The 20,094-nt window shown below is 41.0% G+C and overlaps 1 protein-coding gene and 1 long non-coding RNA gene across 4 annotated transcripts in view; both read right to left on the bottom strand.

The window, feature by feature from the left end:
- Nucleotides 1-20,094, bottom strand: part of ola1 (Obg like ATPase 1) — a 183,895-nt gene that overhangs the window by 89,322 nt on the left and 74,479 nt on the right. For all 3 annotated transcript variants that reach the window (XM_003225637.4, XM_008118112.3, XM_008118113.3), the window contains one exon: nucleotides 2,100-2,275. In XM_003225637.4, coding sequence (XP_003225685.1) covers nucleotides 2,100-2,275 — 176 coding nt within the window. The remainder of the gene's footprint in view (nucleotides 1-2,099; nucleotides 2,276-20,094) is intronic.
- On the bottom strand, nucleotides 3,119-19,861 carry LOC134294180 (uncharacterized). The gene is made up of 2 exons (XR_010001148.1): nucleotides 7,196-19,861; nucleotides 3,119-4,403 (listed from the first exon to the last, which is right to left on the bottom strand). It is a non-coding gene; the product is annotated as an uncharacterized LOC134294180 (long non-coding RNA).

The following is a 20,094-nucleotide window of genomic DNA, read 5'->3' as shown; positions in this document are numbered from 1 at the left end:
AAACATATAATTTTAAATTGTTGCAGATAAATTGCAAAATCTGAATCATGGAACTTATTTGTCTATCCCATTATATTCCAGGATAGCAGGTGTAAATGGGTCTGAGACATTACCGATCTACAGAAATTCAGTCTGAGCAGGAGCTTTTTGGTTGGGTAGCAATTCGTGTGCTTCCTCATAGGCATCAGGGGGTGCATTGGACTTATAGTTGTGATGTCGTCCTCGTTCATCGCTAGTAGTGCATCAACAGAGCCCCCAGCCAAATCCCTCATAGCATGTGGGGCTTCAGCAGAGGAAACTAAGTCCATTAATGGTTCAGCCATGTCCCTGATAGTAAACATCATGTTCTTAAGGTGGTCCAATCTACAAGCAATGTCTTGTTGTTCATTGCAGGATGGCCTACTTAGGCCCAGAGGCTGCTTCTCTGTTAGTGTACTAAGGGTTTTGGCTGGGCTGGACTGCAGCATGTTCTTGCAAAATGTTTCTTTGGGATTTCTCAAACAATTACTGCTGTGCAAAGGAATTATCAAAGGGGTGATGCTTGAATCTCGAAACACCCTTGTTGGTGTTATTTGAAAACTGGACAGAAAGAGCTTCATCTTCATCAGCATGCTGGGAATTGTCATCTGCTCAAACGATATGAGAATCCTGTCATGAGCTGACACTCTTAATACTGTAGGTCCACATATTACACAAGAGATCAGTTTCAGGACTCTTCGTGTAATACAGTTTTCACATATAATCTGGAACTGATCTTTTCTTAACTGAAATGAATGTTGTTTTGGGCTTGCAACCAAAACATAGAATCACACAGGAAGACCTAAAAATGCCTAGATAAGAGTTCTCTCTAGGCTATCAGCATGGGTCTATGTTCAACATCTAGAATACCTTCCTGTCAAAATTGACTACAGAATTGTGATGAAGGTTTAAGAGCAGGGGTCCTTTTTAAACAGGGGGCCAGTTCACGATCCTTTGGACCATTGGAGAGCCGGACTATAGTTGGCCACCGAGCAATAACAACAACAACAACAACAAAGAGTGTTGGAAGAGACCCTTTGGGCCATAGAGTCCAAACCCCTTCTGCCTTTGTGCACCGAAAGCACAAGCAAAGTACCCCTGACAGATGGCCACCCAGCCTCAATGTTATTAATAATAATAATAATAATAATAATAATAATAATAATAATAATAATAAAGAGGGTTGGAAGAGACCCCTAGGGCCATTTAGTCCAACCCCCTTCTGCCTTTGTGCACCAAAAGCACAAGCAAAGCACCCCTGACAGATGGCCACCCAGCCTCAATGTTGTTAATAATAATAATAATAATAATAATAATAATAATAATAATAATAATAATAATAATATAAAGAGGGTTGGAAGAGACCGCTTGGGCCATTTAGTCCAATCCCCTTCTGCCTTTGTGCACCAAAAGCACAAGCAAAGCACCCCTGACAGATGACCACCCGGCCTCAATGTTGTTAATAATAATAATAATAATAATAATAATAATAATAATAATAATAATAAGAAGAAGGGTTGGAAGAGAAGAAGAGACCCCTTGGGTCATTTAGCCCAACCCCCTTCTGCCCATGTGCCGTGGGGGCCAGATAAATGGCTTTGATGGGCCGCATCCGGCCCCCGGGCCTTAGTTTGGGGACCCCTGGTCTAGAGAGAACACTTCTAGAGGTATTGCTGGATCATTCTGCATTATTCTATGGTATGCAAAGCTCTTTGCAAACAGGTAAATTTGCATCTAATTAGGACATAGGCCTACATTATTTCTTTTTAAAAATAAATACTTATTAAACACATACACACAATCATGATATTAAGTTGTCATTTTGCCCATTACATTTGTTACACTCATAATTTTTAACATATGCAATCACCATTTAAATAAGAAACTATAATGGAGCAATTATTAATTCAATGCAATGTGGTACATACCAGTGCAATAAATTTAGGACAAAAAGTTGAGGTGAGGCTAGCTAGTTTTTCACAGTGGCAGATAAAAACTACTTCTAATAAATAGTCACTCCTGTTTAAAATCAATTCTATGCTGTAAAAAATGTTTTAAAATTTAGAAGCACTTTTACTTACATATTCAGGTTTTAATTTCTTGTCACCTCCCCGTACAGCCACCTTTTCTAGTTTGTCTATAATAGGCATGATCATTTCCTCGTCCTTTAGCCTAAGTTCTTCATGTATTATTTCAATGTCACGAACTGGTTCAATACTTCCTTCAACATGTGTGATATCATCATCATCAAATGAGCCTTTTGGGGGGGGAGCAAAATCCAGATGTTAGGCAGCATTCGACAGAAATATACATTATACCAAGTATCCAAGATGACCAAAAACAATGTCATAATAGAGATAAAAAGGCAGATGAAACATAATCTAGTGTCCATAAGAACAAGGGCAAAGTAAAGCTTAATTATAAGCATTTAAGTACTTTTCCAAACAGGAAATCTGTCAGAAATGGCCAAATAAAATATCTTTATATACCACTTAATGGACATAATGGTTCAGAATTATGCAGAACATTTTAAACCACTCATTAGATTGAGTAAACATTAAAATTGCAATGAAGTCTATGTCAAAGAATGTGGAAGTTTCTATACTATAGTGATGCGTTTCCAAGGGAAACCAGATTTACAAAAGGGGGGAGGGTGGAGGGAGAAAAAGGCCTGAAATCATCTGGCAGACCTCTTCTCTGCCTCAAACTACTTTTATCGCTATGGTTCTGACGGTGATTAGATAATGAACCACTCAGACACACAATTTACACAGCAGCTAATTTCATCAGCCTGATTTGAGGGTATGGTTTTTAGGGGGCCATCAAAGAAGCAGATGAAGGTGCATTTGTCATATATGAGTGACAACCATTCACACTATCTCAACAAAATGGTGCTGGCCCTTATTAGAAACACATGCTATTATCACATATTTAAAGTGCAGCTGAAGCCATAATTTCAAATTGCCAACTGGAAACATAAGGGTAAACAACCAGATATTACTGAAGCATGTGTACTGACTTTATGCCCCTCTGAAATCATAATGTGGAAACATAGTTCAACCGAGATACTCTTGGGTTATCAATAAATACAATGAAAACAAAAATTAAACATGTTTATTAATAGCACAATACATGAAATAAAAATTTAAGCACCCTATAATAATATTTTTAAAACATATGACTGGTATCAGGATTAATATTTGTTGTTGTCAAAAAGGTCATTATGATATTACTAGTAACCTAACCTTCCAGTATGTAAGTTGTTAAGAGTAATGGACTGAGAAGAAGGAGATCTAGGTTCTGGTCTTCACAAAGCCATAAGTCGCACTGTGTGAGCTTAGGGCAAGCCACCTGAGGATGTTCAAGTTCTACTCCTAGCAGAATGAAACCCATTTTTTAAATATTTTCTCTTTCTTGATTATAACCTAGACTATTTCTTGAAAAGGCTTATCTCCCACTTGAACTACTTCAATACAGACATTCTCTCTTTTTCTCTTTCACCTGTTCATTTATAACAAATAAAATGTATTATTATTTAATTTTATGCAGATTATTTCTAACAAATTTTTACTCTTCACTATCCTTCCCATTGACCACTAACTTTTTTTCTTGAAATCTTGATAAATTCCAATCTTGAATATTTTTATGACCTTCCACCTGTGCTTTAGAGATGGAAAACCTATGGCCTGCCAACGTTGGCCATGCCTTCTGTAGATAAATACTGTGGTGCATTTATTTATTTATCTGAGGCAACACGTTTGTCACCTTTCAACCAATAATAATAATAATAATAATAATAATAATAATAATAATAATAATAATAAATGAAGCCTATAAATATCTGGACAATATCAAGAATGAGAATGTAAAAAATGTGGTCAGCAAAAAATATGTCCAAAGGGTCAGAAAATTTTGAAGAGCAAATTAAATGGCAGAAATACAATCAAGGCTATCAACACCTGGGCAATGCCCATCATCAGATACACTGCTGGAATTGTGAACTGGACACAGAAGATCAGGACGCAGAGGGCTTCTGCAAGTGAAACAAACAGTAGAGGAAGAGAAACATGCACTGGCAGATTATGTGAAAGACAGTCAAGAACCAACATTGATGGAAGTCAAAAGTAGAAAACTGCTTAAAGTGCAAAATACCGTTAAAAGTGAATACCGTAAAAACACAATGCAGAGCAGAAGAGAAAACTGGCAAAAGAAGGCTCTCCATGGACAGTTCCTGGGAAAAATTGAGAGCAAATCTGACAAGGAAAAAACATGGAAGTGGCTCACAAATGGAACTTTGAAAAAGGAGACCGAGGTCCTGATTCTTGTAGCCCAAGAACAATCAAAGCCAGAATAGAAAAGTCGACAACAGATCCCAAGTGTAGACCCTGCAAGGAAGCAGATGAAATGATGGATCACATACTCTGCTGCTGCAAGATCACGCAGACAGACTACAAGCAGAGGCATAATAAAGGTAAAGGTTTTCCCCTGACGTTATGTCCAGTCATGTCTGACTCTGGGGGTTGGTGCTCATCTCCATTTCTAAGCCAAAGAGCTGGCGTTGTCCGTAGACATCTCCAAGGTCATGTGGCCGGCATGACTGCATGGAGGGCCGTTACCTTACCGCCGGAGCGGTATCTATTGATCTACTCACATTTGCATGGTTTCGAACTGCTAGGTTGGCAGGAGCTGGAGCTAACAGTGGGCGCTCAAGCCGCTCCCGGGATTTGAACCTGGGACCTTTTGATCTGTAAGTTCAACAGCTCAGCGCTTTAACGCACTTCGCCACCGGGGCTCCTTAGAGGCATAATACCGTTGCTCAAATTATCCATTGGAACTTGTGCCACAAATACCATCTGCCTGTGACAAATCAGCCGAGGCTTTCCAAAGCTATTTTGTTGAAAAGATCTCACTACTACGCCGGGACCTCCCTGCCACAATTGATACAAGGAGAGAACTTGAGACTCCATGGCCACTTGCTGGGCCTACCCTCGACTGGTTCATCCCACTGGACGCAGAGGCTGTCGATAGGCTCATAGCTGCAGCTAGACCGACCACTTGCTCCCTCGATCCGTGTCCCTCCTGGTTGGTAAAATCCTGCATGGAGGGATTATGTGACCCTCTGTTGAAGATAATAAACAGCTCCCTTGAGCAAGGAGTCTTTCCAGAGGGTTTAAAAGAGGCGGTGGTCTCTCCCCTGCTGAAGAAACCAGATTTAGATCGTTCGGTTCCCTCCAGCTATCGCCCACTTTCGAACCTCTCGTTCCTGGGCAAGGTGATTGAGAGGGCAGTAGCGGAGCAGTTGCAACAGTTCCTAGACAACACAGCCGGATTAGATCCCTTCCAGTCCAGCTTTCGTGCGGGGCACGGGACAGAGACTGTGCTGGTCTCCATCACGGATCACCTTCGATGCCAGCTTGATCAGGGAGGGTCAGTGCTGCTCGTGTTATTGGACCTCACTGCAGCATTTGACACAGTCGATCATAATCTTTTGACCCACCACCTTGCCGTTGTTGGAGTCAGGGGAACAGCTTTAAATTGGCTGGCCTCCTTTCTTCACAACCGTGGACAGCGAGTGGAGAGGGGAGGTCTGGTCTCTGAAAGGTCCCCTCTACTTTGTGGGGTACCTCAAGGGGCCATTCTCTCCCCTCTGTTGTTTAACATCTATATGCGACCACTTGCTCAGCTGGTCCGAGATTTCGGGCTCAAGTGTTATCAATATGCTGATGACACTCAGCTTGTGTTAAAGATGGAAGGCCAACCGGATTCTGTACCCGACAATTTTCATCAGTGCCTCAAGGTCATTATTGGATGGTTGCGTTCCAGTAGGTTGAGGGTGAATCCAGCAAAGACGGAGATCCTATGGCTGGGCCGACCAGGCAGTGGGGATATGCAGTTGCCAATCCTGGATGGCGAAGCGCTATGCCCGTCTTCACTAGTAAAGAGTCTGGGAGTCCTCTTGGACCCTTCACTGACGATGGAGGCCCAGGTCTCTGCCGTTAGCAAAACCGCCTTTTTTCATCTTCGGCAGGCTAGACGGCTAGCCCCCTATCTGTCTAGAGACAACCTGGCTACGGTGATCCAGGCTACGGTCATCTCGAGACTGGACTACTGTAATGCCCTTTACATCGGCCTTCCTGTGTCAGTGATCCGGAAGCTCAAATTGGTGCAAAATGCAGCTTCCCGGCTCCTTGAGGGAGTCCCAATGAGATGCCACATAAAACCAATCTTACCGCAGCTGCACTGGTTACCAATTGAGCACCGGATCACTTTCAAAGTGATGGTACTTACCTTTAAGGCCTTACATGGTCTAAGGCTGATGTACCTGAGGGATCGCCTCACTCCCTACAAACCCCAGAGATCCCTCCGTTCTGAGGACCAAGACCTGTTGGAAGTCCCCAGTTTTAAGGCCTTGCGTCTAACAGCAACTAGACGCAGAGCCTTTTCGGTAGTGGTGCCATCTCTCTGGAACACCTTGCCACCTGAAGTCCGTGCCTTGCAGGTCGGTTTTCCGCAGGGCATGTAAGACACACCTGTTTCGGCAGGCCTTTGAGTTCTGTTAGAGGTTTTAAAAGGTGCTTTTAGGATGTTTTTAAGATATTTTTAAAGATGTTTTAAAGATGTTTTAAGATGTTTTTAAATTGTTGATTTTAACCGGGTCTTGTAAGCCGCCCCGAGCCCTAGGGGAGTGGCGGCATATAAGTTTGAAAAATAAATAAATAAATAAATAAAGAACTTGTAAGATCACAAGCCTTAAAAAGTTACAAAAAATGAACACATCGAACTACTCTGGGACTTCCAAATTCAGACTGACAGAGTTTTGAGCACAATACTTCTGATCTCACGATTGTGTTAAAAAACAAAGTATGGATCATCAAAGTTGAAATCCCAGGTGATAGCAAGATTGAAGAGAAGCAACTGGAAAAGCTGACACCATATGAGGATTTGAAGGTTGAACTGCAAAGACTCCATTAGGAATATATTCATAACCTGTTAGGACTATGATACCAATATGGTTAGATATTGGTGCAGAGTAACAAAAATACAGAAGTCTAGGAAATGTGAGTAGAAGTGAGAAAAAGCAAAAATAGCCAGCCTCCCTTTCCTTTTAAAAGAGTCATGTGCATAAAATAAACATCAGAGACATCAAAAGTAAAATAGTAAAAATATGTTTACTCACAATCTTGTATGATGATGGTTATACAGGTAAAAACATCTTAGTTCCAAAAGAATACAGTTCAGGATATTACATATCTCTTAACAAGAAATAACATCAGCATGGCATGGCTGGATGAAGAGCCAAAAAGAGGAAGAGCAAGAAGAGCAGGAAGAGGTGAAGAGAGAGAGAACAAAAGAAAGTCACCCCTTTTATGTCCCAAATTCTAAAGGCATATGTAACTTCCTGTATGCCTCCAGGAAGTATACTCCAATTTCCCACATCACATGCAAAACCCCTAAAATGGTGCCATTAACTCTGGAATGCAGCTTTGGCTTCAGATTACTAAGCAACAAACAAAACTAACAACATAAACCATCCCACATTGAAAATGCATGCATGATTGCTAGATAACCCAACAGACTCTGGCATAACCCAGTAAAGGTGGTCCCAGTGGTGATCGACACACTGCGTGCAGTGCCTAAAGACCTTGGCCTGCACTTAAACACAATCGGCACTGACAAAATTACCATCTGTCAGCTGCACAGGGCACCCTACTCGGATTTGCACACATTTTTTGCTGATAAAAATTTGCTGATTGTGACATTAATGTTAGTTTTTTAAATCTTCATTAAACAGCTTCATCCTGTTTGTTTAAGTACAATAGGTCAGAATGGTGGGGTATCCATTCTGAGGAGCTCACCTGGAAAATCACGTACACAAGCCTATTGAGTGGTGATATTTTTCTACTAACAGCACCCCAGTTATCTAGCTAACTATCCAAAGGTAGGAAACATAGAACATCCTTGAGGATGTGTAAGAGTTCTACAGAATCACTCCAGTGGTTTGAGTCTCACACAACAAAGAAGTGATGAGGATCTATGTTGAACATAATTCCCCATGCTTATTTATCTAAAATGGTTAGAATTAAAAACTTGGAAGAAACCCCAGAGGCCATCCAGTCGAATCCCCTGCCATGCAGAAATACACAATCAAAGCACTTCTGACAGAAGGCTATCCAGCTTCTGTTTAAAAACCTCCAAAAGAGAACTCATCACACCTGAAAGCAGTGTATTACATTGTAAGATAGCTTATACCACCAGGAAGTTCTTCCTAATGTTTATGTGGAATCTCTTTTCCTGTAGCTTGACTCCACTGCTCCGTGTTCTATTCTCTTGAGCTGCAGAAGACAATGTCAGGATGTGAATGCCCAGCACTCACACCAGCTGAACTGTACCCATCCTGCTAGAGCTATGGGGGTGGACATAGCCTAAATGATAAAAGCCATCTGGCTAGGAGGATTGATTTATGGCCTGCTCTGGTTTTCAAGCTTGGGAAAAGACTATCGACAGAAAGGTGTGAATGTGGAAGGGGGGCTGGAGGGAAGTATTAGTTTGATATGCTGGGGTCTTGGCGGGAATGGGTTAGTACTAGCTTTGTGTTCATCTTGGCAAGAAGGATTTCAATAAAGTGTTTCCACGGAACTACCTGTGTGAGCATGCATTGTGTCCTATAGCTTCCAAGGACTGACAGACAAGCTCCTTCCTCAATACGACAGTTGTGATTCAAGCATATAAAATGTAGACCTGGAAGTTTCACATCTGACGTAGATGCTCTAATCCAGGGAAGACATGAGCTCCTGGCTATATACGCCTTTGCACACTAAAGGTCTTAATTCTCAGAAAAACCTTATGAAATTCAGAGTTGCCATAAATGGACAGGTGACTTAAAGGAACATGCACAGAGACAAAATTATATCTCCAAAACATAAAAAGAACAGGCTCTGGATTTCATCTTCCACAGACTTCCTGACAAAACGTTATGTCCGCAATCTCAACAGCCTCAGAAGGAACACAGCTAAGCTCTCCCCAAGATATGAAGTTATTTCACCTTAAGCAGTCACATAATCACAGTATCTTCACTGACCTGGTCTACAGTTTGTTCACAAATGATCGTATGATAAGCAGTTCATTACCACCAGTTATTGACTTGAGTTCTCCTAATAATGAGGCATTATCCCACTGAGAGACCCAGAGGGAGATAGCTCTGTGGAAGTAAGTAACTAGAAACAGAAAGGAATTCCACTGAGTGTGTAGTGCGAGTAAAACTGTCATATAAGGTACAAGATTACCACTCTCATCTTATAGGTAACATCAAGACAGAACATTTCTTTCAAAGGTCTATGTTGGGCGAAGAGTGGGAAAGTAAATTACAAAATGTGAAGAAGAAAAGAATAGGGCTCTTATAGGTGTCCCATATATAGTGCTTTTACAGAATAGAATAGAATAGCTTTATTGTAATTGTGCTATTGCACAACGAAATTAAATGCCTTCCCCAGAACACACCACAAAACAACAAACCCATCCACCTCCACACCCCAACCACCACTATACAGCCCCCAATGCCACATCAGTGCGAAAGTTCAACATAGCCACAGTTCTAGGATAAAAGTTATATCTCAGTCTGTTTATCCTTGTCTTTGTCACCCTGTACCGTTTGCCAGATGGCAATGAGTAAAAAAAAAAGAATATGTCGGTTACAGATATTCAATGAACATCCCAATTAGACAAGATGTCTGAAGGCCTACATTGTTGCAGGTCCCAATAGTATTTCCTTGATGATTTAAAAAATCAACGCAACTAACACTTTGCTGCTTTTTAGTGATACTGCAATCTTCTTCTTGGTGTACCATCTCATTCTGCTTGATGGTAGGACCAACCAAGATTAGCACGGAATTCATTCTAGATGGTGCTTCTGTTTCTTCCAAGAGGTTTTACATCAACAAGTCTACATTCAAGAATGACGAAGCTGCACTGAGAATCCGTTAGGCCAGTGGGATAGAAGACACACAGGTGTTGTTGTTGCTTTACTCCACAGCTCTAAGACAACAGAGGCCCTATTGTAAACCTCAAAGAATCTATCTCCCATATGAAAAACCATCGTACAGATATCTTTAAATAACCATGTGCCAAGCATAACTTAGAAGTACCATGTAAGGAAATGGCTGGGATCTCTAAGTTCAACTCTAATTTGTTCCAACTACAGAAATTTCAACTTTGCACAAGTGTTTATCTTAACACTATTCTTGCAATTCATTCCCCCTGCTAAAAATATATAGTGAATCTGCATTATTGAATAATTGTAAGGAAGACACATTTTCCACATATGACCTCACACCATTTCTAGTGCCACATTAATTGCCTTAGGGTTTTGGTTTTCAGTATATCATAGAGAAAAATCTCACTATGTATTCAGTCTACTCTCATTCCCTAAATCTTGGGTTTGCCTAAGGAAGGAAGCTTTAAAATATCATCAAAATTTAGCAGCAATATTTCTTTTCTATTTCCAGGTTTTTAACTTGCTCTCTCAATAGGTCTCATTTGAGGGCCTTTTCCCAGCCTTAAGAACCACTTTTCACCAAGTATACTTTTTCCCATGAAGGCCCATGTTTTATATTCCTGCAATAATGTACAGAAAGCATAGATTCCTCAGGTTTTCATGTATATGTTTATTTCCATATGTTAACATCCATACTTGATATTAGAAGTTGCCTCCATACACACTCCAGCACACTCTTCTGCCATTTCTTATACTGTCCATATGACAATTATTTCAAAACATTCACAGATTTTGTCAGTGCTTATATTATACCTGTCAAGATCTGATGAATCTATGTTATGTATTCCTCTGAACAGAACCACTACACTTAGTTACAGGCTATCATCAACCAATTCATTCTCTTGCTAAAATCAAGTCATCCAATTACTCCTTGACTAATCAAGGCTGTTTTGGCTTTTTCTTTTTTCAAAAGGTACTCAACAGCATAAACAGTTCACTTACAAGAAATGGAAAGGGGCTAATCAGCAGAATTATTGTTTTGCTGCTACAATTTGCGGTATTTAAATGCAGTTGCTGATTGGGCTGAAAGTTTTATGATACAGCACAGGAAACTAGTTTGACTTAAATACGAAGCTGCCTACATTTTGTATACTGCAGGAAAATACTGCAGAAAAAGAGAATATCTGTAGCAATCCACTTTGGATATTTGTCTTTTACCATACATTGAATAAATTATTGTTATGATTCAACAAACAGATATGCTCTTCCACATATCCATACTCCATGCATATTAATTAGAACATTTTCCTTTTTTATTTCCATTAGAAACAAATTATTTTAATGCATATTATAGTTGAACATTCATTAATTGAAATACTAAAATTTATCTGCAATAAAATGATGCTTGATGTATATTCTGTGGCAATGTTCAACAAGTGCCTTTTAAGCAAAAAAGGCAAAAACAGAGTTGCATTGATTCTTCCAATAAAAAGTCGCATAAATAAATAAAAGGAAATGGGCTTCCAAAATACAATCGCACATAAACTGCAGTCATGTTTAAATCTTTCTTATGATGCATTTTGGGAGAGTAATTGCTGTTGAATTAAACTGTAGGTTTTACATTAATTAGTTAAAAACTGGACTGTTTTAAAAAGCTTCAAACTACCAATCTGATCTTGAAATAAGTTTAATGGATGGTTTTGACAATACTCCCAAATAATACCCCAAATAAATAATGTAGTGAGAAAATGCAGAAAGACCTACTGTGGGATTGAGTCCCAAAACTGAAATCGCAACATGAACATGTGATTTTTTAATTATTTTTTAAAATGCTGGCTTAATATACATGAAGTCTGCAAACCTGAACTATAGATAAAAATGGCAACAACTGTTTTGGTTTAAAGCTGGCCTCTCCAGATAAGAAACCAATTGAAGAACCAATTTATAACTACATATAATGGGAAGAGAGCCTGCCAGTTGCCCGAACTGACAAGAGGACTGAAAACCAAATTCTCCCTTGATAAAGGTAAAGGTTTCCCCTGACATTAAGTCCAGTCATGTCTGACTCTGGGGGTTGGTGCTCATGTGCATTTCTAAGCCGAAGAGCCGGCGTTGTCTATAGACACCTCCAAGGTCATGTGGCCAGTATGACTGCATGGAGCGTCGTTACCTTCCCGCCGGAGCGGTACCCATTGATCTACTCACATTGGCATGTTTTCGAACTGCTAGGTTGGCAGAAGCTGGAGCTAACAGCGGCCGCCCATGCCGCTCCCGGCGTTTGAACCTGGGACCTTTTGGTCTGCAAGTTCAGCAGCTCAGTGCTCTAACACACTTCGCCACCGGGGCTCCTTTTTTTGCTCCCTTGATATTCAATGGTTTTTTGAAGTATAACCGTGGTACAAGCATAATGCAAATAACCTGTACCTTGGGAAGCCGGACTTGGCCACGGTGGTCCATGCTCTTGTTACATCCCGATTAGACTTCTGCAATGCGCTCTACGTGGGGCTGCCTTTGAAGACTGTTCGGAAGCTTCAATTAGTGCAATGGGAGGCAGCCAGGTTAATAACCGGAGCGGCATACAGGGAGCGTACTACTCCTCTGTTACGTCAGCTCCACTGGCTGCCAATTAGCTACTGAGCACAATTCAAGGTGCTGGTGTTAGCTTCACTGTCCAAACGTGTCTCCCGCTACGACCCACCTCGAAATGTAAGATCTTTAGGTGAGGCCCTGCTGGCAATCCTGCCAGCCTCACAGGTGCGGCTGGTGGGGACGAGAGACAGGGCCTTTTCAGTAGTGGCTCCCCGCCTATGGAACGCCCTGCCAAATGATGTCAGGCAGGCTCCTTCCCTCCTATCTTTCCATAGAAAAGTTAAAACCTGGTTGTGGGACCAGGCCTTCGAACAATAATAGCAGTATCAATTACTACTACATGCTTTAGAACTCAATGACAGACCCATTTTTTTAGACTCAAAATGTGCCAATTGTATATTTATATGTATATTTTTATGAATGTTTATTTTATTTAATTTTAATTGATCGAATGTTCTGTATTATTTTTATATATGTTTTTATTGTAAGCCGCCCTGAGTCCCCTATTGGGTGAGAAGGGGGGGGGGGGAAATACAAGTACTGTAATAAATAAATAAATAAATAAATAAACCCAACAGAAATCTTAAAACAATCACAGTGCCAATGTTCAAAAGTACAGAGAAGTTACACCAGGAAAGAACAGGATGACGATGACGGGATGACATATTCAGGAGCTTCAAAGGAGCTTGCGAGAGAATATGCACAGAGTGTTACATGCTCAACCCAAAGCATGGAGGTCCTCTTGCAGGTGGACACCACACTTTTGTGAATGATGGCCTCATCCCGACAGGGAAGGGAAGGCTTGTCCCTCACCATAACAAAGGTCTCAACAGGAACTTTGAAAAGGCCTCCTATGGAAGTCTATTTCTCTTTTCATCCTACCTCGCTGCTGATTCTTCACTGGAGCACTCTAACTAAAGGATCTTGCTAAGTACAATTTTATATAAATACAGGCAGTCCTTGAATTATAGACATCCAACCTACACATGACTCATTGAGACAACAGGAAATGAGAGGAAATCTACCCTTAGGAAGGGAAATTCACTCCTTAAAGAGTGATCATGGTGAAAAGGTGTCTCCACTGAAGCTTTATCACCAATCCTTGTTTCCACAACAAACCAAAATTTTCAAAATCCAGTTGATACAGGGACAGAAAGCGAAGTGAAATCTTTTGAACAGGAGCACAGATGCAAAACAAACACCACAAGAGTCCCTATGCTATCCAAAACTTTAAAAACATGGCTAGAGTTACACTTTAAAATGTAACTCAGGGACTACCTGTACATATGGGTGTAAGTTTCTAAATTTCTATATTTCACTAGGTTTGAACATTTGGAAACTTACAAGTCAGTTTTTGGCTCAATTTCATTCAATTTAAGTTTGGTATTTTTCTCAAGCAGTTTAAATTTGAAGTTGTTTTTTGGGTTACCCTTTGTGTATTTTTTTCAACCTCTTCATTGCTCCAATTATTTTCCAGTATTGCAATTATCAGTAGTTATTGATAAAGTCAATAAAGTCTGCTTCCTTAACTGGCATCCTTTTAGGGACAAACACATATATTTTCCTTAGATGTGTATGTAATTTTGGGGAGATTTTGTGGATGTTGTTATTTCCTGCTCCATGGGGAGGGGACAAGGTCACTAAAACACCCTTCTCTAGACCAGTAGTTCCCAACCTTTTTTTGCCCAGGGACTACTTTGACTGGGCACCACTTTGACAAGGGACAACCCTCCAACTTTGAGTACCAAAAGGGTTACGAATCAGTTTTTGGTCAACTTTAGATTCAGTTTGGCTATTTGGTATGCTGATTCAGAAAACTGCATTGGATAGACCACATCAGCTCTAGTTTCTGATACAGAACATATGCCATCCAGTAGTCGCCATCTGCTCACCCACAGAAAACCATATTTAATAACCTAGAGCTGAAGTGATCTATCCATTGCAATTTTCTGAATCAGCACCCCAAATAACCACAGGAACAGGTCTAAAAATGAAGGCACCAAGGCTTCCAGGCCCCACATAGAACGGCTCCACTCAGGGGGAGGGAGGACGAGAAGGAGCAGTCAGGAGGCTTGTTGTCGCACCTTTTGTGGGTAGTCAGCCTCTCCCCTCCAGACATCCTGTTGCCCCGACACTATTAGGTTTCGTGAGACCAGTTACTCTCGTTGCAGCAACGGTGAGGCGCAGACCATATTTTAGTTCTTGGGGACCACTGGTGTTCCACGGACCACTGGTTGGGAACCACTGCTGTGGACAGATATAAAATGATGACATCACTGCTGAGATCTGTGCTGTTTGCCTGAGATCTCGGAGCTGTTGTACTCACTTCACATCTGGTTATAGAAATGTCCCCAAACACTTCTGCAATCCTTTCCTCTCCCTACAAAACAGGGAATGTCTCTGTAGATATTGTTCAGTAAACAAGTAGTATATATCTTAGCCTAGAGTAGGTCCACATGTGGCTCCACTAGCTATGCTGTGTACAGGGTTGCGGGACAGTGAGAGGGGGAGGGGAAGATCCTTCAGTTTAAGCTCCTCCACCACCATAATTTGGGGGATTTGGGACAATACACAATGGCAAAGCAGCCTCTTTTATGCCCTTGGGATCTAATTAGAAGTAGTATGCAGAGATGCAGGGAATAAAGAAAAAAGTTCTGCTGTGATAGCACTGTAACACCAGTACAATGTTAGTCATAAAATGAATGTACACTGTAAAATGAATGCAGTTTAACATCACTTTAACTGCCATGGCTCAGTGCTATGGAATCATGGAAGTTGTCATATTACAAGGTCTTTAGCCTTCTCTGCCAAAGAGTGCAGGTGCATCACCAAACTACAAACCCTAGGATTTCAAAGCATAGAGCTGTTAAAGTGGTGTTAAAGACTGCATTTATTCTACAGCGTAGATGCCTCTTGTTGTTTCAGTAAAGCCAGAATGTTGTAAACACTGCCCAATAACATATCCAGCAAGTCTCATTTTGACTCCTCTTTATAATAAGCCAAATAAATCATCCAAACTCATTACAAACTAAAATAGGATACTGCAATATGATCTTTAGCTCTATTAGGAACTGGGGATGTATCAGCAAAATATTTCAAATTAGCACTTGCCCCACTTCCTTTTAAGTTTCCTTCCGTCTCAAGTGTAACACCAGACTATCCCAACATTGTTATACACAGCAACAGAACCTACTCCTGAGATTGTACAGAGACCACCAATAATAAAAGACCATGACAGAGAATACTGTGGAGCCAAAATAGAGGACTAGCTTTGATTCTGTGCCAAAAATGTGGGGGAAATGAGAATTCTAACTGTGCAGTCTTCACACAGAAGTTAAATGTTTTATACGAAAGAGGGCTTTTGAAAACCTATAAGTACACCCGCCAGCAACTTAAATCTAAGCAAATTAAAGGTGCAACTGAAAAGCAAAATTCTGTGACAAAACACTTTCGGAAGAAATAATTTTTCCAATACTTTGTAACTTTGGTTCTACAGTGCTTCATAAAACACTAACTAGTTGTAATCATTTGCAGTGTAATTGTGGACATTTATATGCTTTTCTTATGCACAGAACATAGCTATTACAGCTGAATGGTGATGGTGTGAAGTATAGGTTAGATTGGGTGAAATTAAAGCAAATTACTCAGGGATGTGGAATTCTGAAAATAGAAACAGTCAATGATTTGCAACCCTCTTGATGATCAGCTTCACAGAACCCTAAATGGCAAGAACTTACATATTTTAAAGTTAACTAGATTTTTTTCAATATTATGTATAAATATAGTTTAAATGGAAGCACTCAGTGACTTTGGAAATAATTATTTTGTTTGATTTACAAGTCTTGTTTAGGTGGAGACTTTGTTCAACTAAACATGTCTTTATTCTTGATTTCTTACTGAGTCTAAAGAGTTTATAACACAAGAATACTATTATCTATGCAACAGCACTTTGGTATAAATATGTTTTTACATGTGCATGTCTGTTCTTAAAGTCGCCTGTCAATTCTATAGGGTTTTCTTAGGCAAAGAATACTCAAGGGTGGTTTCGCCAGTTCCTTCCATTGAAATATAGCAGGCCTGCACAACCTGTGGCCCCCTGGGGGGTTTTGGACTTCAGCTTACATATTTCCTGGCCATTGGACAAGCTGTCTAGGGCTTCAAGAAGTTGGAGGCCTGGAATATAGTTATGCAGGCCTGGAATATAGTCAAACAGTATTCATGGGCTGTTTCCCATCCAAATGGTAACATACAGAGTCATACACATAGGAGTTATATGATTTCTAGTAAATTCTAAAAACTTTGGATCAGAAAGCCCAGTTGTCATCAAGTATTATCACATATACTCATGGCTAAGTCAAAAAAGATTTGACCATAGTCAAATAACCTGGGTCAACTTATCCATAAGTCAATGTGAGCACTCTCTCTGCTGCGGTGCCACTTCTGAACTTTACGAAAACCTAGAGGCATTGAAATCACCAGGTGATGCAATGACTGACATGGATGCAAACTCCAGAATCCCCCAACCCATCTGTGTGTCACTCCCATGGACTTCCTTTACCACAATCCCTGCCTCCATTATGCCTTTCGTTCTGGGAAATAGGGATGGGTCGTTTACTTGTGAGTAAGCAAAGGGCCAATGTTCCCCTCCCTTTGCCCAGACCGCCTCCCTTCTCACCTGCTACTACTGCAGCCACTGCTGCTGTCCTTAACCAGCGAGGCCTCACACCTCTATAGCCGCCTTGAATCCCCTCAGGGAGAAAGGCTGGTTATAAATAAAGTAAATCAATAAATTATAATAATAACAATAACAACAACAACAATGGTATTCTGGCTTCTCCTCAAATCTTGGTGGTAGCGGTACACTCCTCTCCTCCAACTCCTAGGCAGCCAAGTGATACTGTGCCATTTTGGAGCTACTGTCACAGCTATGAGATGTAGCCTCCGTCAACCCTTGGACCCACTGTGCCACCCGAGCGCTAGTGCAGAAACTGCAATCCTATGCCTGCTTACTTGGGAATAACTCCCAGTGAACTCAGCAGATTTGCTATTGAGAAGACATGCATGAGATCGCACTGTTAGCACCAGTTTAAGCAAAAAGTTGACCCCTCAGTACTTGCATGGAGTTGATTCAAGGACCCTCTGCAAAAATGCAAATGCTCAATCGTGTAGAACAACAGCAGAGGCAAGAGCCCATTAACCACCCCCTTCTCCCCTCAAGCAGCTTCCACGAATGACCATGCAGGAGTGCCACCACCACCACCACCGGTCACAATATCACTGCAGATATTGCTCACCACCCTGCAATTGGAAGTGCTCTTGCATGCAAGCAGGAATGGTACCACTATCTACCAAAGCAAGCAGCTTCCACAGAGACATGGCAAGAGTAGTGGGCAGAATCAACAGATCATAAGCCCAATGGACCCACTATACTTCGTCACAGTCAAGAAAACAAACTAAGCTAGGTCAGGATTCCTTTCCTATAACTACCGTCAATATGAATGAAAGCGTTAAGTTTGTGACTAAAATAAGCTTATTAATTTGTAATTTCTAAGATAATGGATCTCAAAATAAAGTTGGAAGATAAAAGCACCTCCTTAAGAGCACAAGAGAACCATCAAGTCTTCATTTCTAAGCAGGTATACCAAAATGATCCAAATTCCCAGCCTCAGTAGAAACCACAGAAAGGAGGCGTTATTATTTCAATTAGCCCTAACAAACCAGAGAACAAAGCCAAGAACAAACCCTGCATTCTGTCTTCATTTTGTTATGAGGGAAGAAACCAGAGTAAGAACAATGACAGAATAAATCAACACTGGGGCAGAGCCCAATGGATTGTTCAGCTCCTCCTGCAGCAAGGATCTCTTACTAACAGTTTATGATAAGCCCCCTGGCTTCCTAAGATCTCTGACTTGTGTCATAGGAACACATCCAATTCTCTTAAATTCTTTTCCCCATCTTTGGGTGTATCTTACTGTTGCTACCACTGCCCTGCGAAGTATAAATTTATACTGGGAAGCATAAACAGACTCATTATGGAAACTATACTGCTGAATTGCTGACTGTCCAACAAAAGAATGGCCCACGTGGGATGCACAATCCATGTTTGAAGCCCAATGCTGATATAAATAAAAACTGGAGTGGCTAGGGCAAGGAGTAAGTTTGGTTTGGCACCTCACCGCCAGGGACTCTAATACCACCACTAAAAACGGGCAGCTTCATTCATTAAAACACATCTAAGTTCACCATTTCCAGCTTGGATCGTTACCTTGACGTGGTGCTGGAGCTTGAGTGCCTCAATGAAGCCATGAGCTATATTGTGCAGGGCCACCCAAGATGGGAAGGTCATGGCAGAGAGGTCAGACCAAGCACGATCCCTGGGGAAGGTAATGGCAATCCACCCCAGTATTCTTGCCATGAAAACTATATGGATCAGTACAACCAGAGAAATGTCGGTATACCATCGGAAGATAGGACCCCCAGGTCGAAAGATGGTCAAAATGCTACTGGGGAGGAGCAGAGGACTAGTCCATGTAGCCCCAGATGTGATGACGCAGTTAGCTCAAAGCCGAAAGGAAGACTAACGGCCGACGGTGCTGGAGGTGAAGGACAAATCCGATGTTCTAGAAATCAACACACTATAGGAACCTGGAATGTAAGATCTATGAGCCAGGGCAAACTGGATGTGGTTATTGGTGAGATGTCAAGATTAAAGATAGACATTCTGGGAGTCAGTGAACTGAAATGGACTGGAATGGGCCACTTCACAAAAGATGACCACTAGATCTACTACTGCGGACAAGAGGAACACCGAAGAAATGGAGTAGCCTTCATAGTTAATAATAAAATTGCGAAAGCAGTGATTGGATACAACGCAAAAAATGATAGAATGATCTCAATTCGAGTTAAAGGCAAGCCATTTAACATCACAGTGATCCAAACATACGCCCCAACCACAGCTGCTGAAGAAGCAGAATTAGATAAGTTCTACGAGGATCTTCAGCACTTAGTGGATAACACACCAAAAAGAGACATTATTCTCATTACAGGAGATTGGAATGCTAAGGTGGGCAGTCAAATGATAACTGGGATCACAGGCAAGCATGGTCTGGGACAACAAAATGAAGCAGGACGTAGGCCGATAGAATTTTGCCGGGAATACTCAATGTGCATAACAAGCACTCTCTTCCAACAACCTGAAAGACGGCTTTAAACATGGACTTCACCAGGTGGTCAACCCCGAAATCAGATTGACTACATCCTTTGCATCCATCCAGTCGGTGAAACAAGACCTGGAGCTGACTGTAGTTCAGATCACGAACTTCTTATTACAAAATTTAGAATCAAGACTAAAGAGAATGGGGAAAATACACAGACCAATTAGATATGATCTCACAAATATTCCCAGTGAATATGCAGTGGAGGTGAAAAATAGATTTCAGGGACTAGATTTAATAAATAGAGTCCCAGAAGAACTATGGACAGAAGTCCACAACATT

This window comes from Anolis carolinensis, chromosome 1 (assembly GCF_035594765.1).
Source record: "Anolis carolinensis isolate JA03-04 chromosome 1, rAnoCar3.1.pri, whole genome shotgun sequence".
NCBI lineage: Eukaryota > Metazoa > Chordata > Lepidosauria > Squamata > Dactyloidae > Anolis > Anolis carolinensis.
This window is presented reverse-complemented; position numbering and strand designations above follow the sequence as displayed.